Below are 27,965 nucleotides of genomic sequence, written 5' to 3' on the forward strand. Positions count from 1 at the left end.
TGAGCTGTTAAAACTGTAGGCATAGCGACAATTTAGAAAAATAGTAAAAATGCAAAATTAGCAGCTCAAAAGCTAGAGTGCGTTGCCATACGTTTCAATGAGGAGCGCAGTTGCCGAACAAATCGTCATACAGCGAAAACTATAAGTCACACTGCTTAGATACTTACATTGTACGAATCAGCACAGTTGTGTGAATGTTTTGATGTATAATATGTGTGTGAGCTTTCAAAACTGTAGGAGTGCCATCAGTTTACAAAATGTGTGAATATTTTCAAAGCAACTGCTGCCACCACTCTAAAAACATTAAGTTTCTGAACATTCCAAAAGCAGTTTCAAGCAGTTTCAATGGGACAAAAAATAGTTTTAAAAGTTAAATTTCTAAAAAACTATAACAAATATCAAAAATCTGAATGGATCCGTTCAAGAGCTGAACGTCATGAACATTTTAAAGTTTGAATGAGGTTTCTAGCACAAAGTATGAAGAACTAGTAGAGGTTCAAAAAAGCGGGGAGAATAATAATAACTAGAAAGTACATTTCCTGGAGAAAATGTGAGGTGGGCTAGCTGCTGCAGTTGTATGTAACAGCTACTGCTAGAACTACTACGGACAAGGCAATCTCCATGCACCCACCGGCGAAGACTGTGCGTCTCTAGCCCAATCAGGGGCTGAGTTGTGGGGTCTGTGGTGTGGACAGTGGCATGGTGGTGAGACTCCGCCCCCTCAGGTCAGAGCTGGTCGAGGACAGTGTACCCCTCTCCGGGCCACCTACCCGCCCGCACCGGTGAAGACCATGTGTGTCTAGCCTACTCAGGGGCTGAGTTGTGGGGCCATGGCGTGGATAGTGGCGTGGGGGTGAGATTCCGCCCCCTCAGGTCAGAGCCAGTCAGGGACAGTGTAGCCCTCTCCGGGCCACCTACCTGACTCAACCGGTGAAAACCGTGTCTCTAGCCCACTCAGGGGCTGAGATGTGGGGCCCGTGGCGTGGATAGTGGCGTGCTGGTTAGGCCCCACCCCCTTGGGTCACAGCTAGTCGGGGACAGTACAGTGACCTCTGGGCAATTTCAATGCATCCACCAATGAAGACTGTGTCTCTAGCCCACTCAGGGGTTGAGTTGTGGGGCCCGTGGCATGGATAGTGGCGTGGTGATGAGACTCCACCCCCTCAGGTCAGAGCCAGTCAGGGACAGTGTACCCCTCTCCGGGCCACCTACCTGACTCCACCATGAAGACGTCCGGGCAGTCTCCTTGCACCCACTGGTGAAGACTGTGTGTCTCTAGCTCAATCAGGGGCTGAGTTGTGGGGACTGTGGCGTGGTGGCGAGACCACCACGCCACCACGAAGAGAAAGAAAGAAAGAAAGAAAGATGGAAGAAAGAAAGAAAGAAAGAAAGAAAGAAAGAAAGAAAGAGAAAGAAAGAAAGAAGGAAGGAAGGATGGAAGGAAGGAAGGAAGGATGGAAGGAAGGATGGAAGGAAGGAAGGAAGGAAGGAAGGAAGGAAGGAAGGATGGATGGATGGATGGATGGATGGATGAAAGAAAGATGGATGGATGGATGGATGGATGGATGGATGGATGAAAGAAAGAAAGAAAGAAAGAAAGAAAGAAAGAAAGGAAAGAAAGAAAGAAAGAAAGAGAAAGAAAGAAAGAAAGAAAGAAAGAAAGAGATGGATGGATGGATGGATGGATGGATGGATGGAAGAAAGAAAGAAAGAAAGAAAGAAAGATGGATGGATGGATGGATGGATGGATGGATGAAAGAAAGAAAGAAAGAAAGAAAGAAAGAAAGAAAGATGGATGGATGGATGGATGGATGGATGGATGGATGGATGGATGAAAGAAAGAAAGAAAGAAAGAAAGAAAGAAAGAGAAAGAAAGAAAGAAAGACAGAAAGACAGAAAGACAGAAAGAAAGAGAAGGATGGATGGATGGATGGATGGATGGATGGATGGAAGAAAGAAATAAAGAAGGATGGATGGATGAAAGAAAGAAAGAAAGATGGATGGATGAAGGAAGAAAAGAAGGAAGGAAGGAAGGAAGGAAGGATGGAAGGAAGGAAGGATGGAAGGAAGGAAGGAAGGAAGGAAGGAAGGATGGAAGGAAGGAAGGAAGGAAGGAAAGATGGAAGGATGGAAGGATGGATGGATGGATGGAAGGAAAGGAAGGAAGGAAGGAAGGAAGGAAGGAAGGAAGGAAGGAAGGAAGGAAGGAAGGAAGGAAGGAAGGAAGGAAGGAAAGATGGATGGAAGGAAGGAAGGAAGGAAGGAAGGAAGGAAGGAAAGAAGGAAGGAAAGATGGAAGGAAGGAAGGAAGGGAAGAAAGGAAGGATGGATGGAGGGAAGGAAGGAAAGAAGGATGGAAGGAAGGAAGTGAATGAATGAATATGAATGCTACCACAATAGTCATAAAAGGGTGCCTGTACAGAGAGCCTGCACGTGTCCCCAAATTCAAATCCCAACTGACACTGTGAGCATCCTCTCATTCACTTCAATGGAAAGGCATGTCCGATTCAGACAGCTCTCTCTCAAAAAGTATAAATGTCACAGCCTAGATATTGACACCGTAGGAATCCTGAGAAAATGCTGAACATTTTAGGATATGATATGTCCGTGTAGCTTTAAAACTGTAGGCATGGCGACGAGTTAGAAAAAGGGTAAAAATGCAAAATTAGCAGCTCAAAAGGTAGTGTGTGTGGGCCCATACGTTTCAATGGAGAGCGCAGTTGCCGAACAAATCGTCATACAGCGAAAACTACAAGTCACACGGCTTAGATACTTATATTGTACGAATCAGCACAGTTATGGGAACGTTTCGATATATAATATGTGTATGAGCTGTTAAAACTGTAGGCATAGCGACAAGTTAGAAAAAGAGTAAAAATGCAAAATTAGCAGCTCAAAAGCTAGAGTGTGTTGCCATACGTTTCAATGAGGAGCGCAGTTGCCGAACAAATCGTCATACAGCGAAAACTATAAGTCACACTGCTTAGATACTTACATTGTACGAATCAGCACAGTTGTGTGAATGTTTTGATGTATAATATGTGTGTAAGCTTTCAAAACTGTAGGAGTGCCAGCAGTTTACAAAATGTGTGAAATTTTCAAAGCAACTGCTGCCACCACTCTAAAAACATAAAGTTTCTGAACATTCCACAAGCAGTTTCAATAGGACAAAAAATTTTTTTAAAAGTTAAATTTCTTAAAAACTATAACAAATATCAAAAATCTGAATGGATCCGATCAAGAGCTGAACGTCATGAACATTTTAAAGTTTGAATGAAGTTTCTAGCACAAAGTATGAAGAACTAGTTAACGTCCAAAAAAGCGGGGAGAATAATAATAAAGAAAGAAATAGTGGGAATATCACAAGTTGGGCTAGCTTCTGCAAGCTAGCCCACCTAATAAAGAAAGAAAGAAAGAAAGAAATAGTGGGAATATCACAAGTTGGGCTAGCTTCTGCAAGCTAGCCCACCTAATAAAGAAAGAAAGAAAGAAAGAAAGAAATAGTGGGAATATCACAAGTTGGGCTAGCTTCTGCAAGCTAGCCCACCTAATAATAATAATAAAGAAAGAAAGAAATAGTGGGAATATCACAAGTTGGGCTAGCTTCTGCAAGCTAGCCCACCTAATAAAGAAAGAAAGAAAGAAAGAAAGAAAGAAATAGTGGGAATATCACAAGTTGGGCTAGCTTCTGCAAGCTAGCCCACCTAATAACTAGAAAGTACATTTCCTGGAGAAAATGTGAGGTGGGCTAGCTGCTGCAGCTGTATGTAACAGCTACTGCTAGAAATATTTATTTATTTTATTTTATTTTATTTTATTTTGTTTTTACTTTAAAGGTGGACTGTGTGATTTGATGACTTCATACCCAGGTGATCACCTATCAGAGATGTTGTAAATAAGGAAGATTTCCCCCTTCTCTCAGTGCCAGCAGTCAAAGCATGCATACTGGCAAGTGTCACCCCGCTCCATTCGGTAGTGACGTCACATCACACAGGCTACCTTTAAGTCAACATGTCTTCTCTCCCCCCCCCCCCCCCGGGAGCACAGTGCATACTTGTACAGTATATGAGAGCTAATTATGGACTCTCTGTGATAGTGTAAGTAGCGCTGCTGAGCGGTTTTGACAGCTGTGGCTCTGCGTCTCTGGTGGCTGTGTCCTACAGGTCTTCCTGGACGCCATCCAGTCCGCCAGCCCTGCCTTCAGATACTACACCAACAGCGCCTTCTTCACCAGCCTCAAGTTCACCGCCCCCGACGGCTCCCAGTACATCCGAGCTATGAGCAACCACATCTTCTCAACCAACACAACACAGAAATATTAGTGGCCATATTGCTAGACAGCTTTTTCTTACTGAGCATAATCCAAGCCCAGTTCGCCAGTAAGGACAGAGAAGGTAACCTAAAGTACTGTTGTTATTCCAATCATGATAAATAAATACAACTATTTGCATTCATATGCTTTTGGGTTAGTTTGTCTCGAATAGAATAGCAGCAATAACGTTAATTCACTCCCAATAATAAATGTAAATTGGTGGGGCAGGAGTTATTGTATGAGTGAGTTCTCAAGGGGATGACAAGTCAGTGGAAAACCTCGTCCGTTGCCAGGCAAGACTGATAACAGCTTGACAACAGGACGCACGCGCAACTCCCTGTAGGCCGTGAAGCTGGTCACGTGTGCCACAGTAATCGCGTGTCAAAACAATTCTTGTTCATAGATCAGACATATAGAACTGTGTAGCAGTACTGACTTGGATATTTTGTCTGTATATGTCCTCCGTCTTCGTGGTGCACATTACATAGTAATCATTTTAACTGGTACAATGGAAGTGGCTGGTACAATGGCACCTATATGGTACAATGGCCTATACACAGGCGATATTGACTATTGCAAACCATGGATGGATTCAGACATAGGAGAGGATCCTTGCCTTGTGATTCCATCAAAAAGTCACATGGCTTTATTCTATCCCTAAACGTTGTTGCTATTGTGGCGTTGCGGTGTGCTAGCAGACAAACAAATAGACGAATAGACGATAGTAGGAAAATAGCCAACCGGCTTGAATGTTTATTTCCCTGCCTCCTGGGCTCACAACTAACCGGGGTTGAGATATGTCCACAGCTACACTAACTTAGTCCTCCAAAAAAGCATTCCCCTCGCTCCCCAAAAACTATCTCCTCCGTCCTCTGCTTCCCTCGGCTCCAGCCAAAACCAAAAACTCCCTCGCGTCTCACGCGCTCACCCTCTCCCCCCCCCTCTAAACCACCACCCCCCCCTAGTGGACACTCCCCCCACAACAAACCTAACTAAACCCACTACCCATAATTAGACACAGCGTTACACTATTAACAAATCAGATAAAACAAGTGCAGTCAAGTCTAAAACAAGAGTGTCAAAATCAACAACTGTACTACAGAGGACATAGTCAGTTATTACAAGTTACACTATCACAGCTGTGTACAGCAACATTTCACTGTAACTGTACAGTACATTACATAAGACAAAGAAATCTTGAATCTGAATAATGCCAAAGACACTTCAACTCTGTATGAGACAAAGATCCCAGAAAATATGTTTGGTTAATAAATATTTTGTTATACTTTGAACCATGGTGTCTCCTTTTTGTTGTGGCCATTTGAGCCAGGTCATGACAAGTTCTGTGATGCGCCCTAAAGTGTGATCTAATTTGTGTAAATGTCATTGTTTGTTTTTAGTGTTTTAGTGTTAGGTTTTAGTGTGTTAAATTCATAATTTGAGAAAGTGTCTGCATTTCCTTTTATCTTTTACAATTAAACCAGAGTAATAGTAGTTTTTCGACAGTAGGTAGTCCGTTTCAGGGGCCTGGAGGCGTGCAGGTACTGTAGGGGTGGCATTCTACAGCCGATCACCCTCTCAGCTGAGCGGATGATGCGTTGCAGTCTAGCTTTATCTTTTGGGGCGGAGAACCAGATGGTGATGGAGGAGGGGAGGATGGACTTGATGATGGACGTGTAGAAGAGTAGCATCATTGCATTTGGCATGTTGAATTTCTTCAGCTACCTCAGGAAATACATCCTCTGCTGTGCTTTTTTTGGTGAGGGAGCTGATGTTCGGCTCCCACTTGAGGTCCTGGGAGATGGTGGAGCCCAGGAAGTGGAAGGAGTCAACAGTGGTAACTGGGGTGTCATTCAGTGTGTGTGTGTCTCTGTGCGCGCGTGTGTGTGTGTCCCAAGCTGGCTGCGTGCCTGCATGAGAAAACTATGAATGTTACAGCTTATATATTGACACCATAGGAATCCTGAGAACTTGCAGAACATTTCTATGTATAATATGTCTGTATAGATTAAACACTGTATCTTCTGCCCTGACCATGTGTAATAGTAGCCTACACAGCTCAGACAGAGAACTAAACATACTCCAATAAACACCTGAGACGGCAGTGACAGTATAGGTGCCTTTACTGAAGCCTTTTTGTGAAACTGCAACATAAGAATGAGACAACAAACAACCATATGAATATACATGAAAACGCATGAGACAATGCAACTGATAATTACATGACATGAATGCATCCTAATTAAATGTTCCATGTGACAAGATACACACCAAATGAACCACCAAACTACCAAGACACAACACTTAATATCAATAATAATCTCTACACAATACAGGTAGCTAACGGCAGGGCTAGGGTTAACAGCTAGCTAGTAACGTTGCATTGCTAGCATAAACAACAGCTAGAGTGGCTATAACATACTAAAACAAACAAAACTGACATCTTATCACAACAATCCAAGCAATAGACAAATAAATATCCTGTTGCTACTTACAGACTGGTCCAAATCAAGGGCGAAATCAAGAAGAGAAAGAACACATGAAATTCTCCAACTCTGTTTCTCTGTCAAAAACGGAGACTCCACTGACTGACCGGAAGTTCAGATAGATAATAACATCCACCAGTAGGTGGCGCCCAAACCATGCAATTTAGCCACAGGGACCAGAATACTGTAGGCATGGCGACAAGTTAGAAAAAGGGTTAACATGCAAAATTAGCAGCTCAAAAGTTAGTGCGGCACCATATGTCTCAATTGGGAGCGCAGTTGCCGAACAAATCGTCATACAGTGAAAACTATAAGTCACACGGCTTAGAAACTTACATTGTACGAATCAGCACAGTTATGGGAACGTTTCGATATATAATATGTGTATGAGCTGTTAAAACTGCAGGCATAGCAACAAGTTAGAAAAAGAGTAAAAATGCAAAATTAGCAGCTCAAAAGCTAGAGTGCAGCACCATACGTTTAAATGGGGAGCGCAGTTGCCGAACAAATCATCATACAGCGAAAAGTATAAGTCACACAGCTTAGATACTTACATTGTACGAATCAGCACAGTTGTGTGAAAGTTTTGATGTATAATATGTGTGTGAGCTTTCAAAACTGTAGGAGTGCCAGCAGTTTACAAAATGTGTAAATATTTTCAAAGCAACAGCTGCCACCACTCTAAAAGCATAATGATACTGAACATTCCACCAGCAGTTTCAATGGCACAAAAATGACTATTAAAAGTTAAATTACTAAAAAACTATAAAAAATATCAAAAATCTGAATACATCCGTTAAAGAGCTAAACATCGTGAACATTTTAAAGTTTGAATGAAGTTTCTAGCACAAAGTATGAAGAAGTTATAAAGGAGACAAAAAACGGGGAGAATAATAATAACTAGAAAGTACATTTCCTGGAGAAAATGTGAGGTGGGCTAGCTGCTGCAGCTGTATGTAACAGCTATTGCTAGAACTACTATGGACCAGGCAATCTCCATGCACCCACTGGCGAAGACCGTGCGTCTCTAGCCCACTCAGGGGCTGAGTTGTGGGGTCTGTGGCGTGGACAGTGGCATGGTGGTGAGACTCCACCCCCTCAGGTCAGAGCTGGTCGAGGACAGTGTACCCCTCTCCGGGCCACCTACCTGACTCCACCATGAAGACCTCCGGGCAGTCTCCTTGCACCCACTGGTGAAGACTGTGTGTCTCTAGCTCAATCAGGGGCTGAGTTGTGGGGTCTGTGGCGTGGTGGCGAGACCACCACGCCACCACGAAGAGAAAGAAAGAAAGAAAGAAAGGAAGAAAGAAAGAAGGATGGAAGGAAGGATGGAAGGATGGAAGGAAGGAAGGAAGGAAGGAAGGAAGGAAGGAAGGATGGAAGGAAGGAAGGAAGGATGGAAGGATGGAAGGAAGGAAGGATGGAAGGAAGCAAGGATGGAAGGAAGGATGGAAGGATGGAAGGATGCAAGGAAGGAGGGAAGGAAGGATGGATGGATGAAAGAAAGAAACAAAGTAAGAAAGATGGATGGATGGATGAAAGAAAGATGGATGGATGGATGGATGAAAGAAAGAAAGAAAGAATGATGGATGGAAGAAAGAAAAAGAAAGAAAGAAAGAAAGAAGGAAAGAAAGAAAGAAAGAAAGAAAGAAAGAGGGAAAGAAGGAAAGAAGGAAAGAAGGATGGATGGATGAAAGAAAGAAAGAACGATGGATGGATGAAAGAAAGAGAAAGAAAGAAGGATGGATGAAAGAAAGAAAGAAAGAAAGAAAGAGGGAAAGAAGGAAAGAAGGATGGATGGATGGATGGATGAAAGAAAGAAAGAACAATGGATGGATGAAAGAAAGAGAAAGAAAGAAGGATGGATGAAAGAAAGAAAGAAAGAAAGAAAGAAAGAAAGAAAGAAAGAAAGAAAGAAAGAAAGAAAGAAAGAAAGAAAGAAAGAGAAAGAAGGAAGGATGGAAGGAAGGATGGAAGGAAGGAAGGATGGAAGGAAGGAAGGATGGAAGGAAGGAAAGAAAGGAATGAAAGATGGAAGGATGGATGGAAGGAAGGAAAGGAAGGAAGGAAGGATGGATGGAAGGAAGGAAGGAAGGAAGGAAGGAAGGAAGGAAGGAAGGAAGGAAGGATGGAAGGAAGGAAGGAAGGAAGGAAGGAAAGAAGGAAGGAAAGATGGATGGAAAGAAGATGGAAGGATGGATGGAAGGAAGGAAGGAAAGGAAGAAAGGAAGGAAAGAAGGAAGGATGGAATGAAGGATGGATGGATGGAAGGAAGGAAGGAAGGAAGGAAGGGAAGAAAGGAAGGATGGATGGAAGGAAGGAAGGAAAGAAAGAAGGATGGAAGGAAGGAAGGAAAGGAAGGAAGGAAGGAAGGAAAGATGGATGGAAGGAAGGAAGGAAGGAATGAATGAATAGGAATGCTACCACAGTAGTCATAAAAGGGTGCCTGTACAGAGAGCATGCACGTGTCCCCAAATTCAAATCCCAACTGACACTGTGAGCATCCTCTCATTCACTTCAATGGAAAGGCATGTTGGATTCAGACAGCTCTCTCTCAAAAAGTATAAAGGTCACAGCCTAGATATTGACACCGTAGCAATCCTGAGAAAATGCTGAACATTTCAGGCTATGATATGTCCGTGTAGCTTAAAAACTGTAGGCATGGCGACGAGTTAGAAAAAGTGTAAAAATGCAAAATTAGCAGCTCAAAAGGTAGAGTGTGGGCCCATACGTTTCAATGGGGAGCACAGTTGCCGAACAAATCGTCATACCGTGAAAACTATAAGTCACACAGCTTAGATACTTATATTGTACGAATCAGCACAGTTGTGTGAATGTTTTGATGTATAATATGTGTGTGAGCTTTCAAAACTGTAGGAGTGCCAGCAGTTTACAAATTGTGTGAATATTTTCAAAGCAACAGCTGCCACCACTCTAAAAACATAATGATACTGAACATTCCACCAGCAGTTTCAATGGCACAAAAATGACTATTAAAAGTTAAATTACTAAAAAACTATAAAAAATATCAAAAATCTGAATACATCCGGGAAACAGCTAAAGACGATGAACATTTTAAAGTTTGAATGAAGTTTCTAGCACAAAGTATGAAGAAGTAGTTAAGGGCCAAAAAACTGGGGAGAATTATAATAATAATAATAAAGAAAGAAATAGTGGGAATATCACAAGTTGGGCTAGCTTTTACAAGCTAGCCCACCTAATAATAAAGAAAGAAAGAAATAGTGGGAATATCACAAGTTGGGCTAGCTTTTACAAGCTAGCCCACCTAATAAAGAACTGGATAACAATAGTGTGAATGCTCTAAAGCATTCACACTAATAAACTATAAAGAACTGGATAACAATAGTGTGAATGCTCTAAAGCATTCACACTAACTAGAAAATTGCATTTCCTGCAGAAAATGCGTGTGAATGCTGAGCAGCTGAACGGAATAGCACAAGCATTGCTGAAAATGCATGAATGTGAAAAATCTGAAATGTCAAATGCATCACACCTGAACGGTTGAAAATCCTGGAAGCTGAAAAGCCTGGAAGCTGAAAAACCTTGAAGCTTAGCTGAACTGTGAAACTGGCAGAATTGGAAGCTGAAGTGCATTACATAAAGAAGCTAAGAAATTAAATACATTGCTACAAAAGCTGGAAGATAAACTGTTAAACTGTAATGATGGAATGTATTGCTAAAAAGATTGGAAGCTGAAAAACCTGGAAGCTGAAATGTGAAACTGGCAGAATTGGAAGCTGAATTGTATTGCCTAAAGAAGCTAAAAACTTAAATACATTGCTACAAAAGCTGGAAGATAAACTGTAATACTGTCAAAGCTGGAACATGGAATAAATGATGGAATATATTGCTAAAAAGCTTGTAGGCTGGAAAACCTGGAAGCTTAGCTGAAAAAAGATCAGGACATTACAAATTTAATATAATTAATCAATTGCTTGGCGTGACTGCGTGGACTTTACAGAAGCAAAAGGATGGGTTTGCTACAGTAACGTTAGTGAAATGAAATTATAGCGAACGAGCAGACAACTAAACTATCACTAATACTAAAATTAAAAAAACTGTAGACCCACTAACGTGCAGTCGGACATTTAACTAGCTAATGACATCAAACTTCTTTCAGAACACATCTCACCTTCTGTACTTGACGGTCAGAAAAAAAAAACATAGCTAATACCCAAGGAATCACATTTTTGGGGACGCTTAGCCTACTTCTTCTTCGTTATCTTTTTCTTCTTCTGTGGTTCTTTTACGGCAGTTTGCCTTCTTCTTCGTTATCACAAACGGCTTACCTCAAAGCCAATCGGGACAGCGCCAGAAGCTCATAGACACCCACTTTGTGGCCAAAAATAGACAAGTGGATGCTATCTAATCACAGTTTGCATTGCAATGTCATTGAACAATGAAAATTGAATGTGAAGTGTTTGAATCTCTCAACTCTCTTAAGTTCAATGAATGTGATTTATCATTACTGGTGCTTCTTTCTCATTTTCCTGGTCTCCCTCTGCTGTTGACTTCATGTGATGTGTCACTGCGATGCTCTCAGCCACCAACAGTAGGAGCCTGGACACGATGGGACCTCTGGAGCACCTGGAGCTCCACGGCCTGTATGAAGTGTCTCTCCTCCTTTCATCTTCCCAGATGGTGTTTCTCTGGAGGTGGTACAGTCTTTGCTGAGCTCCTCTGCTTGGACCTACAGCATTTTCATCCTCCCACCCTCTACCCTCTCCTCTGCGCCCTGATGGAGCAACGGAACCCAGTCCCCTGGGTTTGGCCAGCTGACATCTCATGATCCGCGACCTGGCCAGTCACCTAAGGTGAGTCACACCGATATCAAGCCTTTTTATCTGGTCATGTACTGAAGGTGTAAACAATCTGATTATAGGTGCTACTTATACTTGTATTGCAAATCACATTATGATCAGTTAATATATGAGACTAAATGAATGATCAAGCACCTCTTATCTCTCTCAGACATAATACTGTAGAAGAGAACCTGAAGCTCACAGAAGGACCTCAACTGTATGGCCCCTGAACTTGAAATACAGGTGCATGCACACACACACACACACACACACACACACACACACAGAGAGAGTTTAACATGGCAATTTTTATTTATTTAATAAACAACAAAAACAATAACAATAACATTAACATTAACAAATGATTCTGCACCTTAAACCTGTTGCAGGACAACAATTTCCCATCCTCTATCTGCACCTTAACAGGGTAGGGTGCCTCTGGCAGCTCCAGCCCCCCCACCACGCCCTCCCAGAGATCCCTCCTTATTTTCCTCATGCTGTCATCCAACAGGAGGATGGTCAGCATTTTTTCCTCTTCCTCATCTTCCATCACTCCAGCCACCTGGATGGTTTCTATGTTGCCCTCAGTGCTCTTCTGCACCTAGAAGAGGGCAATCAAACATAGGGCTCAGCGTACAGATTAAATTCATACTGTTTCATTTCAAGCACTTTTTCTCCATATTTATTTTTGTGTGCTATTTTCAAGGACAAATGAGCATATGTGACGGACTTCATTCTGCTCCGTTGTTTTTGTCACTAGTTCCTTTGACCCATGTCAAGGGTTTGTCCAGGGTGGGAACATGTGACATTGCGCTCGCAAGTCATATGTGCTAATAACTATACCAAGAGAGATATCTGACTCGGCAGGGTCGTTAGCATATCCTTTATAGTAGGGGAGTGAGTTTCACCAGCTGCTCGCTACCACCACCTCGGAGGACTACTCACTCCACGAGGGTTTACGAGGACTCACCTTTCACTCGGTTACACAGAAGCATTGGTTAGTCAAAGGTGTACAGTTAACTTCAGACTAAGATGTCCCTTGTGGACCAAGCTGATGGGTAATGTGAAATTTGTGCACATATCCCAAGACATTTTTGAAATCTCCATTTCACCACATTTACAATATAATAATTTACCTCAATTTCTGTCCAGGTTGTGCTCTGGGCCACATATCCATATGGCCCATTGCTCCCCTTCAGGTGGGACACCCTCACAATGGCGTTGAGGGGTGCCTCAAGGAGGATGGCCTCCCTCCAAAGGGAGACGACCACCCTTTCTCCGTCCTGAAAAAAGTTTTTTTTTTTTTTTAAGTGTTGAGAAATTACTTAAGATTTTATGACAACATCACCAATGAGTAGGAAATTGGTCAAGGGTAAAAATAAAATCTAAAATATCTCAAACTCACCCTTTCACATGGTATTAATACATTTCAAAAAGGTTAAAAAATAAATGGCAAGATGCTTTGTTATTAAAAGAGTCAGATAAAATTGAAGTCAGATTTCTTTCTAAAAACATATATTTACCTTATGGAGAGTCAGCTTTCGTAGCGGGTATTCCTCCTGGCTCCCCCGGATTTTTAGAACCGAAGAGAGCTACAACAAACAGCAAGAAAATACATAAAGCATTAAGATTACATGTACTCAAGGCCTGTACTCAGCACACTGTTAAAACTATATAAAATGTATCTTTTTAGCATATACAGTACCATCCCCCTACACCTACAGGCCTATTACATATCTCAAATACATATGGAAATACTTCCAATTTAATAAAAAAACGGCACTTTGGATCTTTTGGTTCTACTGAATTTTGCTGATAGGCACTGTGCGTCGCACATCGGGGGTCGCACGTCTCCAACCATTTGTTGATTGTCGTCTCACAGGCCCTCCAGCTCAGCTCAGAGTTCGTAACATACAGCCGCTCTATCCGTGAAGTTGTACACACATAGCAATGGGACCAGTTGGCCTGGCGCCCAGTGTACTTCACCCATTCGTACCAGCTGTTTGTCGTGGGAGCTCGTAGCTCTTCTCCAGGGAGGAGGAGGAGGCGGCGGTGGCCATCTCGTTCTCGAAGTCCAGAGCCACATAGCACAGCTTCTCCTTGATGTCACGCACGATCTCACGCTCAGCAGTTGTGACGAAAGAGTAGCCACGCTCAGTCAGGATCTTCATCAGGTAGTCAGTCAGGTCGCGACCGGCCAGATCCAGACGCATGATGGCGTGGGGCAGAGCATAACCCTCATAGATGGGAACGTTGTGGGTCACACCATCACCGGAGTCCAGCACAATACCAGTGGTACGACCAGAGGCGTACAGGGACAGTACAGCCTGGATGGCCACATACATAGCGGGGACGTCTATGAAGCAGAATTCGACTGTAAGTAATTTGAAATATGTTGTGAATGTTCTTCGTGCCGTGCCGGCTTTGTAAGTTACAACATATTGCAATCTAATCTCTTTGTATGTTTTATTCCGTTTTCTTTTACAGAATCTGGCCCTCTTTTGGATGGACATCCTTTTCTGGTTGGTCATACAGTCTGCAGTCCCTTGTGATGACTCCCAGATCCTCCTTGTGGGGTTCTGTGTTCTGGTATGAATTCCACTGCTTTTCTTGACAAGACAGGCCCACACTCACTGCTCTCATTTCATCCATGCACTACACTATACCTCTGAAATACTGACTACCACACTTCATCTTTATTTTTGTTCATTTTTTCCATTCATAGTTTAATTATTAATAAATTCTCTAAAACTTGCTTTGGGTGTGTCCCTCATTGTTATGACTCTAAAGCGAGCTGGGTCGTAACACATGTGCACACGCCTTTACATGTTGTATGTCCATGTTCTACAGGAGCCGTGTTATGTTATGTTTGTGCTTATTGTTTAATGATATTTAGTAAAGTAAAGTCGGTTGATGTGACCAGTCTGAATTGAAGATTAAAAAAGAACTTGTTGATTATTTGGTTACTTACTGGTATATTACTATTTTAGATTTTATTTTATTTATATATACATATATTTTTTTTTTACTTATCTCTATTAACTCGCAAGTTAGCTAATATTAGCAGTACAGATTGTCTCCAGTATGAAATACTGCCATTCCGACAAAATCGTCGGACTGGATATACCTTGCCATTCCGAAGGTTCGCTATTCCGAAAAGCTCTGAAAGGCGGGGCTTAAAAACGAAATTATTTTTCAATCGGTTCGCTCCGAGCAGAACCAGCATATTTAACGTTTCCGTTCTCGTGTTCCGCCACCAACATAGCGTTCCTGAACCGGTTAAGAACGAAAAATAACGTTCCGTTCACCGTTCCGGGGGTGTTAGCCTATTAAGACTCTATAGGCCTACAGTATTTCTTGTACAAATATTTTCTTGTACTGTTGCTGCAAGCTATTTTATTCTGCGCCTGTAGGCCTATTGTTTGTTTTTATTTCGTTTTGTAATGTTTTATGTTATTTATAAATAATTAATCACCTCATTCATTCATCTGCACAATCCCTATTGTTTATGCTGCGTTCCTTTTGTATGGGAGCTCCGGATTTGGCGCCTATACGCGTAATACGTAGCCTATCGTCTGACATCCGCGGTCTTTAATATTATAGTCATTTAACTTATGCTGTTCAATGATCAGGGTTGCACGGCACATTGTCACTAAAGTGTGCTCATATTAATTAATGTAGCCTAATCATTTGATTTGTGAAAGTCAAGACGTGACAGAAATCTGTGCAACAATAGGCTATGACTAGATTCCAAGAGGCGCGCTCGCTTTCACAGCCTAATTGTCGAGTTGAACTCTGAAGGAGGCAGACCATTAAATTCGCAAAACATAGGTTTATGCATACTAGTATACATCCAAGCAACTGTACTCCGTATTTTAAATAGCCAAACCATAATTGGAGCGAGATGCGCAACGAGTGAAAATTGGCTTCCGCTGAATGTTGGTTATAAAGATAGAGGAACTTGATTGCAGACACGCAGGTCCATATAAAACATTATATTTGCACAGTAGGCTATTATTTCTTTCACTTTATTATTTGCATCATTCTTTGTGGACCAATGTTGGAATAAATTTGCCTTCGAGCGTTATTGCCCTCTCTGACATCCGCGGTCTTTATGTGGAATCTAGTTTTAGCCTACTGAAACATTACAGGCTATAGGCTAGCCTACTCTTCTACTGAAACATTACAGGCTATAGGCTAGCCTACTCTTCTTCAATTAAACAAAATAAATCACATTGATATCTTTGCTAAGTAATAAGCTGTAAGGACAGGCTGAAATACTGTTTTGCACTGGTAAACAAAGGAGTGCGACAGCCCTGCGCAACGCGTGCTAATTGGCTGCTGCTGAGTAGTTGGAAACATCAAGAATAGTCATGCATCTTAGCTTGCAGAGTTTGAGAAACATCCTCAATTTTTCTAAATAGCACTTGTTGTAGAAACTTGGGAATCCTGTTTTTAGACTAGTCATGTAATCGGTTACAAAACCACCGTCTAGTCGTCAGTGAAAATAGTCGCTGCGCACATCCCTAGTCGGAACTAGGCTATGGTGTTGTTGTAATATCTAAATCTCTTCATTTCGCTAAGCAAGCATTTAAGATCCTGACTGTGAAATAACAGATTTAGGGGCCTAGGCTACATTACAAAAACAGGACAAGATGTAGGCTACAAATTTAATTAATTTAATTTAGCCTATTCGGCCATAAAAGGCTCAGCTTTCTTCTTTTTTACAATTATTTTTAAGTTATATAGGCCTACTGCAAAGAACGAAAAAATAACGTTATTAACCGGTTTTAAAGATTTCAAATTAACGTTTCTGTTCTGGAACAATTAAAGACCATTTCGTTTTCGTTTTCGTTCCTGTTTCTGTTCCTCGTAAAATACCGTTCGTTTTCGGTTTTCGTTTCCGTTCCTTGAACCGGTTCGGAGCCTTGCTGAAAGGTCGTTATTCCGAAGGTTCGCCATTCCGAAAAAGCTCCAAACGTCGCCTTTCCGAAATCTCAACATCCTATACCAAATTAACAACAAGAACATGCTGCGGTTGTATAATCTCATACAAATCCTGTGTTGAACTGAATGTTTTACCTCATTCTAACATACTGAATGTTAGTTGCAGAATCACTAACCACATTTGTATACAGTATACAAATGTGTATTGTACACATCATGTATCACAGGTTTGCCTGTATCAGTAATATTAATGATGATAATAATAATAACACAAAGATAATAATCTTATAGAGCTAACAGTATTGAGGCTACAGTTGGTGGTTGGAGCGGTCCGCTTCAGTAGTGCTGATCTCAAGGGGCAGATACCTTTTTAGTTTTTACTTAGTTTAATTAGTAATGATGACTAGATATTTACTGTATCGCCAACCAGTCCCCCTTCATACAAAGCATCTATGAAATCACAACTTGGTCAAACACAAAGATACACATTTTAATGACACATACAAAAATATACACATTTTAATGACACATATCAGAACCAATTTACATTAAAATAACAAATCTCAGCAAAATCTCAAATAAAATCTTATGTGAATAAAAAATAAATTAATTGTGTTTTGCAAAACTGGCGTGCAACAACATGTATTTGCAACATGCAGTGATGCAATTGTTCGAGTGGATTTCCTACCAATAAGCAAATTACCTGAAATAGAAGGCTATGATTAAAATAAAATTATACACATTTTAAATGGAAGTCAATGGGCTTTGTAGGAAAGCCCTTATTATCATTATCATTTGGATTATTATTTGCTTCTAGCATTCTCCGTTATTGGTAGCTGGTAACTTCGGAGTTTGAGGAGTTAGTCTCACAATTGCCTTTAATAACCAGTGTGCGTTATTGCCAGAACGTAAGTTAATCTATTGTTTATTTACTTTACTGTCTGTAAGCTAGACGTTAGACCTATGTTAACTACTAACCTAATATGACGATGTAGCCTAAAGCTAATGCTAGTTATCAGTCTCATGCTAACGTAGTTCCTCAGAAATGTAGCCTTGCATGGTTGTTTGCTGCTTTAGATTAGACATCGCTGTTTATTATTCCTTGAATGTGTAGCTTGATATTTAGTTAAGCCAGTTTCATACCATAATAGCATCTGTCCTGTTGTGCCGTAATGCTGGCCTATAGTTCAACTTGGTTAGAGTGCCATTCTGTGGAATGATATTGTACTGCACTGATATTAGCCTACTTTGAACCCTTTTGAGTGAGTGTAGGTGTATTAGTAACCTATGTTAGGCCTAGCCATATTATTTAGTAATTATTATTCATATTATTTCTGTTATTTCCTTTTCTCTCTTTAGACCACACACACACATAGACACAACGCAACAATGTCCTGTTCTACTGGAAAATAAACCCTGTAACCTGAAACTCCTCTCCGCTGATTCTCCGGAATCACACCCACCATAGTGTCACCAGCTCTATTCAGCACATCCAGAGAGACCCCCAGAGCTCTCTTTCACCCACATTGACAATGTGAGCACGTCTACCAGTTGACTTGGTTGGTGGTAGAGTGGGAAGCCTACGAGCCCTTGGGGCAGAGGTAGGTCGCCAGCTCAACCCAAGGATAACAGGGAGGGATGAGAGGACTTCCCCTGGTGTCGCCCACGTTGAAGTGGATATCCTGGATGTTACTGACGTACTCCTGCCCTCTCGTCCCGATCAGAAACTCACATCTGAGAAAGACGAGCCATATGAGAAGAACCGTACGATCGCACTCCTCTCTGATATCACCCATAATGGCGGGTTGTTGTAGATTACCGTGGGAACCACTTGGTGTGCTCCTGCCAGGGGTCATCCGCTGGCTCCCAGTTCCTCAGCCCTCCGTCACAGTAGAAGCACCTGACATTGTCACCATGACCTGAGGGGAGGTCAAATACTATCACAATACTGCAGTGCAGTGTCAGACTGTATTATCGCAGACTACAAGGATTAGATTTAGGACTAGACTGAGGACTGCATAGACAGTGTGCCATGAACACACACCCACAAACACGTTTCTGTGAAAGAGAGATATGTAACTAAGTCGCTCTGTCAATTATCTTTTCTCTGTACTTTAATGACCAAAACAATTTAAACATAAGGCTCGTGCAGTGTTGCTGGCAGCCCTCGCTCTGTCCAGTTTTTTCGGTCAATACCGTGCTCGATGGGGTACTTCAGGGTCAGGATACCCCTCTTGCTTTGAGCCTCATCACCTATGTAGCTGTCCTTCTGGCCCATACCCACCATCCATCCCTGGAGAGACAGGCAACAGAACGGTAGGTCAACATTGGTTAGGGTCACATAAGGGCAAATAAAAACAGCATGGTGTTCACCCCCTCGGTTCAATATAGCAGCTAGCTTATGATAACGTATGCTTTTGATTGTTCTGTTAAATTAGCATTTTTAGAAGCATCCAAATACTGCTAGAATTAGTAAATATTTAGCTAGCTACGTAAACACTTTGCACATGCCGGAGCCGTTATCGACAACGAGTGCGGTGATTTCATCATCCATGGTTAAACTAAAAAGGGAGGAAAACACTTTAGTTAATTCAACTCAAACAGATGGTCAACTGCCAAAAAAAATCCCTTCTCCCGCTTTATGACGAAGCACGTTCTAACTTCCTGCTATGAACTGCAGTTTGCGGGTCTGGCCGCTGGGCGGAGCTCGTGCTCCACATTCTTGACAGCCAGACAAAGGGAAGTACCGTTGCATTCTGTTATTACTAGGGATGTGCACCGAGTACTCGAGTACCCGAGTAGGCAATCTGCTAGTCGGAAAATAAACACTACTCGGTTAATCTAAAGGCTATATAATATGGCATGTTTGGCAGTGAAAGCGCGCCTGGAGAAAAGCGCTCTATAGGGAGTCTTTTTTTCGAGCTCTCCGGCGTTTTGAAAACATTGCCATCTCAACTTTTCAGAAAGGCGCTGCCAACATCACTGCGGCTCTTTCAGGCAACCGATGATCAGATATTAGATAGGGCATGACTCATCAGATATTAGATAGGGCATGACTCATCAGATATTAGATAGGGCATGACTCATCAGATATACTCATCAGATATTAGATAGGGCATGACTCGTCAGATATTAGATAGCGCATGACTCGTCAGATATTAGATAGGGCATGACTCGTCAGCTGTCTGGGGATCCCGGGGGAACCCCTGCCTGGCTATTAAACTGAATATCTGAAAGTGCACCGATCGTAAAAATAATAAATGCAGCCAGCTGTCAGGGGCAGTGATGACTGATTACTAGTTGATTACTGTCTAGCCAGCTAACTGGTTACGTTTTAAAAGCTATATTTATTTACTTGGACACAGTTCTTGGGTGCAAAGTTAAGTGGTCATGAAAACTAGCAATAATTAGCCCATGGGCTTGCTAATGCTAGCTGTCCATGGTTCGGTTTTCCATACTGTTAAGCATTTTCGGATCAAACTACACCGTGGTTTTGCATAGTGTTAAAGCATTTTATGGATCGAGCCTCGGACTTTCACAGCGTAGGTAGCCTATGAGAGAACTAGTGAGTATATATGCCACTTCATTTGTTTTGTTTTGACAATTAAACGCTGGTACCGGGTCTCTGATGTTGTTTATCTGCATACTGTGCATAGTAGGCAGTGGTGTGAGTGGACTTTGTACTCTGGCTCCAAGCAGCACTCCCATCATTTAGCGGTAGGATGATCATGTTGGTAATGAGCCCGGAGGTGGTGCTGAAAAAGACAGCGAGTACCAGCACAGGCCCATGCGCGTATAGCCTACTCCTATAGTTTACCAGCCTGCTATGAATAAATATTGAATGAATAGGCCTGTTGTTCAATAAATCTATTTAGTTTTGCATGGACATTTCTCTAATGAAGGCTTGACGCCGAAACATCCATTATTGTCCAATAAATTGGAAATAGGCGTGAGTGCCGCGGTGCTTTTTATATAACGCTAAAAATTTATTCACTTGTTATCCGGCATCGGCAGTAAAGGCTTGGTTTAATACTTAATTTTGATTAGTAAATTAGAGGTCTGGATGCATATTGTAGGCTTAGAGTTTTCAGTGTAGCCTAACGATAGGCTTAATAGGCTATGAGCTGGGCAGTGCATCCACATTAAAAGGCTGTGTTTTTAGATTCCGATAGCTTCATGAAAACCTGTGGGTTATTCAATCTGATGATAAGTAATGCATCCAACCACACATCAGCTTTTAAGTATGTTTATTTGCAAGGACATGGACGAGACATGAAAGCACCGCCACGGTAATAACGGCGGAAAAAAACGTATTCCCCTCCGAGGGGGCCGGGGTTCAATGCGCTCTGTCTGGACGGTATCTTTTTTTGAGTAATCTTTTTTTTTGAGTAATCGGTTTACTCGAGTAGGATCAGGTTAGGTTACTCGGTTTTAAAATTAGTCGAAATTCCCATCCCTAGTACACACTATGGGTATTTTTAAAATGCGCTGCGGATTTCGGCAGCTTATGTTCCATTCAAAGCTATGGTAAAAGATCAAAATGTGGGCGGATATTGAAATGCGCTGCGCATTTGCGCTGTGCGCTGGCCAGAGCGGATTCCTGAAGTTGAAAATAGTTCAACTTTTTGAGAAAAAGTCCACAAAAGCTATGACGTGGAGCATATTTTTATCAGACGACCAATCATGACGGAGGTGGGATAGCAGGCACGGAGGATATCATGAACCCATAATCAAGTCCGACCAACTCTCTCCTCTTCAGCCTCTAAATAGGCTACAGCCAGAGCAATCTTTGTACTTTTTGACATGACAGTAAAAGCCAAAAAGTTGCTAAGTGCAAGTAAATAATGTAAGGGTTGGTTACAAGATAAAACGTAAGGGACAATGTAGCCTATCGTACTTGGGTAGAGTCTAGATTGTTGTTATGGAAACGAAATACACTTTGCGAGAGCCGCATCTCTTCTTCTACACAAAATCCGCTCTGGGTAACTTATCCACTACATAAAATATCTGCAGTTTGCACACAGTCTAAGGCCTGACAAAATGAATGAAACATCATGTGATAGTGAAGTGGTTTATTGGTGCAGAACTTCACCAGTTTCATTGCTGTTTATATAAAGTCAGGTTTGACTACAGTAAAGTCAGTCTAAGGGCATAGAAGGTCAGAGAATGGTCTCGGTTGACTTAGTCAGCAGTAAGGAGCAATAACAGCTGTTAAGTTGCTTAATCGGACATAGGAATGTCCAGTCCCCTAGCAGGTCTAATCTTGAACTGGTTCTGTGCCATCATCGCTTCTCACCATAACTAAAGATTGTCATGTGACCAGCCCCCACTAAATAAACTACAGTAAGATAATCTCTCTTCTGAATAATTATTGATCAGTAATATGTGTAAGCTAAGTTTCTGACATCAATAGTTTCTAGTATATCCTCTTCCCTAGTTTCCCACCAGCTGTCTGATCCTGTTGCTCTGCTGGCTGATAGTTATGTCCTGCTCAGCTCTGACTCGCTAGAGTTCGTCATGCTCATCTGTCAGATCAGCCGCAAGCATCAACTGCTTCTGCCTGGAGGTAAAAAACGCAAAACTATATTAAGACCTTAGGGAGCTTTATTGTCCATCAAATATGTCTTGGCAAAGCTACGTGGATAACCTGATGGCCGATGGCAGCTGTCAAGATTCCGCCATTGTTGGGTATACGGACGCCAAATACGTTTGGGCAGCACATGCCGGTGGTACTTTTCACAATATAACGTCTCAAGAAATTGATGTAATTGTGGGGAAGGACAGACAGAACTTCTTCACCAACGGGCTCACCTTGGGCCAGCAAAAGTGCTCAGTCATCAGAGACAGCCTCCAGATTGACGGCGACTGGACAATGGACATCAGGACAAAGAGCAGTGGGGGGGGGGGGGCAACATACAACGTTTCTCTAGGAAAGGCTGGAAAAGCATTGGTTTTAGTCATGGGAAAGGAGGGGGTCCATGGCGGACAGCTCAACAAGCAAGCATTTAACATGGCTGATTACCTGAGGAAGACCGGGAATTAAAGCAGTCTCTACCCATCCATCCACTTAGCAGTTCACTCTCAATCACCCCCATTGTATTGGCCGTATGTCCGGGATTAGTTAGAATTCAAGTATACATTGTTTCTAAACCCCCAGTCCAATTTTTATGTACACCCTATTTTTTGTTGTATTTTATGTTATACCATGTTGTTTCGTTCCCTTGTCTCCACTCCTCTATTGCTAGAGTATTATTAACATTGTACCCAAACCTATTTCTGACACTACAATAAGAGCATGTTCACTTGAAATGCTTGAAATGTATAATTACCAAAAAATGTGCAAAAAGAAGAAAGAATTAAAATGTAATAATAAAAAAAAAGTGTATAACAAATTTGGACTCGCCTTGTATAAACAAATATCTAGCTACTGGCAGATGATAGAAAGGGGAAGCACACCATGGCTATCATTCAATTGTGGAGATATGTCTTGGTTAGGACAATTCCTTCTGTGCATTACAAGGAGATAACAGGCTCACACTGTCTTCCTTAACTTCAGCATGTCAGGGTTTGAAAGTTGCATGCATATATTTTTAGCCCAACAGAAATTAACTGTTTCTGTACCCTTCTCATACTGGGATGTTCCAGCCAAAGTATTTTCATTCTGCCATCAAGTTACTGTTCCCATTTCCCATGCTAAATAGTCATTATTAAGTCGAGCTTTCCCTCTGGATAAGTCCTTTGCTCTACAGACATTGTGCAACCTCTCATGCTCACCACCTAAAAAGAAAAGGAAAAAAAAGTTCACATGCTTTTGCTGTTGTACTTGAATGTGGTCTTACAAGTCATTGGTGTAGTGTTGGGACATTGTTTTGAGTATAATGGCTGATCAGCATTACTGAGGTTTTCTGATAGATATTTCTCCCATGATCCTTCACTTCATCCTGAATTTTTACATGGACATTCCATCTCTTGACAGCTCAGGCATTTATCTATAATTGCCAGCTCCTGCTGTTTTACTTTTGCTGCTGAGTTCGTTTGGCAGTAAGGCAGTATAGCCTACCTACATAACCATATTTTGTCAAGTTGGAAGTTTTTTTATTTTTATTTGACCAAGTGTTAATGTCAGTTATGGAGATTCTCAGAAATGCTTCAAAACATTGTGATGGATGATTGTTGACCTCATTTGTTTGTTGACTGTAAATTATTAGACTAATTCAGATGACTGTAAAACACTGCTTCTTTAGATGACTAAATAACACTAATTGGTTCACTGCTAACTTGCCATTAACATGAAATGGCAGCCTCAATTGACAACTGTATTCTCTAAATGAATGCATTTGACTGTATACCAAGCAATGCTGGGCTACCACCTCTTGGAATTACTTGCCTTGTGCTCTACTCATCAAAGATGTATCAGAAACTCATAGCAAGGTACTTTACAGTATATTAAAAAGAAAAAGTGAAACAACACATGGGAATGGTGTTATGGGAAATGGTGTTGGTTGGAATAAGAACATTTCTAAGTGGTCTTGTATAAACTTTATGAGAAAAACTGTGTATCCTGTGCCATAACAAAGATCTGATCTGTTGCTATTTTGAGTTGGATTTTTAACTGCTGCCCCAGCGAGGAGCTCCTAATGGCACTTTTCCCAAGGAATATTTTGGCATCAGTATGCTCCAGGCTTTGTGGATTATGTACAGAATTAAAAAGTAAACTTCTAAAAAAAAAAAAAAAAGAGCTGTATTTAGTTTTAATTTTTTTGTGTTCAATTTCAGTTTAGTTTTAATTAGTTATTAAAGCAGATTTGCTAGTTTAGTACTTCTTCCAGATTGATCAGTCATTCTGTAGCAACAGACTTAACTAGATAATTAATTGTTTTCATCTGCATTATTGTAAATATGTAGTTTTGGAAGGAATTTAGATACTTTTTAAATGTATTCAGTTCCCATGGTAACATTGTAGACAAGACTGAAGACGGGCTGAGATCAGAGCGAGATGACAGACAACACAGTGTGTGAGTGACATGTTGCCGTGTTTCAGGTGGTGGGTCGCTGTCTGTGGCCCATGTTAGCGGAGGCAGCGTGAAGCTTGTGCCGCCGCTCAGGGTGACCGACTCTCACGTGGTGGTGGACGTTACTGGCCTGTCCCAGTGTGGCCTGGTGAGATGTTTCAACCCCTCCCTCACCATTCATGATTCTATACTTTACTTACATCAGTGATAACTAATACAACATGAAGCTCTATTCAGCTCCTGATGGGTTTATGATCTATGATCTAGATATGTGATCTATATGGATGGAAAATATGTCTGTCTGCCGGCCAGGTCCACTCTCCGACTTTGTGAAAGGGGGATTTTAACAACACACACACGTTTGTTAAATCGACTGACATCTCGTGAGATGAGATTAGGAGTGTTGGGGTTTCATTAGATGAGCACCACACTACCCCCCACCTTAGACTCCCCCGTTTAGTTGCTACCTTTTGTTTGTTCCCTGTAGTTTTAATAAATAGCCTTTGGTCCTAGTATTCAGTGTCCGTCGGCATAACGAGTACAAAACACCCACTTTATACAAGTTAAATACAGCGAGAAATAGAAATAAAGAGCTGTATTTAACTTGTATAAAGTGGGTGTTTTGTACTCGTTATGCCGACGGACACTGAATACTAGGACCAAAGGCTATTTATTAAAACTACAGGGAACATCAAAAGGTAGCAACTAAACGGGGGAGTCTAAGGTGGGGGGTAGTGTGGTGCTCATCTAATGAAACCCCAACACTCCTAATCTCATCTCACGAGATGTCAGTCGATTTAACAAACGTGTGTGTGTTGTTAAAATCCCCCTTTCACAAAGTCGGAGAGTGGACCTGGCCGGCAGACAGACATATGTTTTCCATCCATATAGATCACATATCTAGATCATAGATCATAAACCCATCAGGAGCTGAATAGAGCTTCATGTTGTATTAGTTATCACTGATGTAAGTAAAGTATAGAATCATGAATGGTGAGGGAGGGGGTGAAACATCTCACCAGGCCACACTGGGACAGGCCAGTAACGTCCACCACCACGTGAGAGTCGGTCACCCTGAGCGGCGGCACAAGCTCCACGCTGCCTCCGCTAACATGGGCCACAGACAGCGACCCACCACCTGAAACACAGCAACATGTCACTCACACACTGTGTTGTCTGTCATCTCGCTCTGATCTCAGCCCGTCTTCAGTCTTGTCTACAATGTTACCATGGGAACTGAATACATTTAAAAAGTATCTAAATTCCTTCCAAAACTACATATTTACAATAATGCAGATGAAAAAAATTAATTATCTAGTTAAGTCTGTTGCTACAGAATGACTGATCAATCTAGAAGAAGAAATCTTGAGACGTTAGCGAACGTCGAAGTGTGGGTAAAATTGGAGACACTAAATTGACCTGTCAGCAATTTAACATTGGCTGTTCCTGGCTAATCACTGAACCTACATTTCTCAGTTCATAGGGAGCTTTATTGTCCATCAAATATGTCTTGGCAAAGCTACGTGGATAACCTGATGGCCGATGGCAGCTGTCAAGATTCCGCCATTGTTGGGTATACGGACGCCAAATACGTTTGGGCAGCACATGCCGGTGGTACTTTTCACAATATAACGTCTCAAGAAATTGATGTAATTGTGGGGAAGGACAGACAGAACTTCTTCACCAACGGGCTCACCTTGGGCCAGCAAAAGTGCTCAGTCATCAGAGACAGCCTCCAGATTGACGGCGACTGGACAATGGACATCAGGACAAAGAGCAGTGGGGGGGGGGGCAACATACAACGTTTCTCTAGGAAAGGCTGGAAAAGCATTGGTTTTAGTCATGGGAAAGGAGGGGGTCCATGGCGGACAGCTCAACAAGCAAGCATTTAACATGGCTGATTACCTGAGGAAGACCGGGAATTAAAGCAGTCTCTACCCATCCATCCACTTAGCAGTTCACTCTCAATCACCCCCATTGTATTGGCCGTATGTCCGGGATTAGTTAGAATTCAAGTATACATTGTTTCTAAACCCCCAGTCCAATTTTTATGTACACCCTATTTTTTGTTGTATTTTATGTTATACCATGTTGTTTCGTTCCCTTGTCTCCACTCCTCTATTGCTAGAGTATTATTAACATTGTACCCAAACCTATTTCTGACACTACAATAAGAGCATGTTCACTTGAAATGCTTGAAATGTATAATTACCAAAAAATGTGCAAAAAGAAGAAAGAATTAAAATGTAATAATAAAAAAAAAGTGTATAACAAATTTGGACTCGCCTTGTATAAACAAATATCTAGCTACTGGCAGATGATAGAAAGGGGAAGCACACCATGGCTATCATTCAATTGTGGAGATATGTCTTGGTTAGGACAATTCCTTCTGTGCATTACAAGGAGATAACAGGCTCACACTGTCTTCCTTAACTTCAGCATGTCAGGGTTTGAAAGTTGCATGCATATATTTTTAGCCCAACAGAAATTAACTGTTTCTGTACCCTTCTCATACTGGGATGTTCCAGCCAAAGTATTTTCATTCTGCCATCAAGTTACTGTTCCCATTTCCCATGCTAAATAGTCATTATTAAGTCGAGCTTTCCCTCTGGATAAGTCCTTTGCTCTACAGACATTGTGCAACCTCTCATGCTCACCACCTAAAAAGAAAAGGAAAAAAAAGTTCACATGCTTTTGCTGTTGTACTTGAATGTGGTCTTACAAGTCATTGGTGTAGTGTTGGGACATTGTTTTGAGTATAATGGCTGATCAGCATTACTGAGGTTTTCTGATAGATATTTCTCCCATGATCCTTCACTTCATCCTGAATTTTTACATGGACATTCCATCTCTTGACAGCTCAGGCATTTATCTATAATTGCCAGCTCCTGCTGTTTTACTTTTGCTGCTGAGTTCGTTTGGCAGTAAGGCAGTATAGCCTACCTACATAACCATATTTTGTCAAGTTGGAAGTTTTTTTATTTTTATTTGACCAAGTGTTAATGTCAGTTATGGAGATTCTCAGAAATGCTTCAAAACATTGTGATGGATGATTGTTGACCTCATTTGTTTGTTGACTGTAAATTATTAGACTAATTCAGATGACTGTAAAACACTGCTTCTTTAGATGACTAAATAACACTAATTGGTTCACTGCTAACTTGCCATTAACATGAAATGGCAGCCTCAATTGACAACTGTATTCTCTAAATGAATGCATTTGACTGTATACCAAGCAATGCTGGGCTACCACCTCTTGGAATTACTTGCCTTGTGCTCTACTCATCAAAGATGTATCCGAAACTCATAGCAAGGTACTTTACAGTATATTAAAAAGAAAAAGTGAAACAACACATGGGAATGGTGTTATGGGAAATGGTGTTGG

At 41.5% G+C, this 27,965-nt stretch overlaps 2 protein-coding genes and 1 pseudogene across 3 annotated transcripts in view; 2 read left to right on the plus strand and 1 right to left on the minus strand.

The window, feature by feature from the left end:
- The window catches only part of LOC311327418 (heat shock factor 2-binding protein-like), a gene marked incomplete at both ends in the record, with an annotated part of 468,623 nt that overhangs the window by 269,979 nt on the left and 170,679 nt on the right, over positions 1-27,965 (minus strand). The window lies entirely within an intron of this gene.
- LOC311327365 (profilin-2-like) lies at positions 22,189-24,031 on the plus strand (the record flags this gene model as incomplete). The annotated part of the gene is made up of 1 exon (XM_084460408.1): positions 22,189-24,031. The coding sequence occupies one exon, from the start codon at positions 22,189-22,191 to the stop codon at positions 22,609-22,611; it is 423 nt and encodes a 140-aa protein (XP_084316534.1). The 3' UTR covers positions 22,612-24,031.
- Positions 26,086-27,851, plus strand: LOC311327366 (profilin-2-like; annotated as a pseudogene). Its single transcript has one exon. The product of its transcript is annotated as a profilin-2-like (transcript).

This window comes from Borostomias antarcticus (assembly GCF_949987555.1).
Source record: "Borostomias antarcticus genome assembly, chromosome: 32".
Taxonomy (NCBI): Eukaryota; Metazoa; Chordata; class Actinopteri; order Stomiiformes; family Stomiidae; genus Borostomias; species Borostomias antarcticus.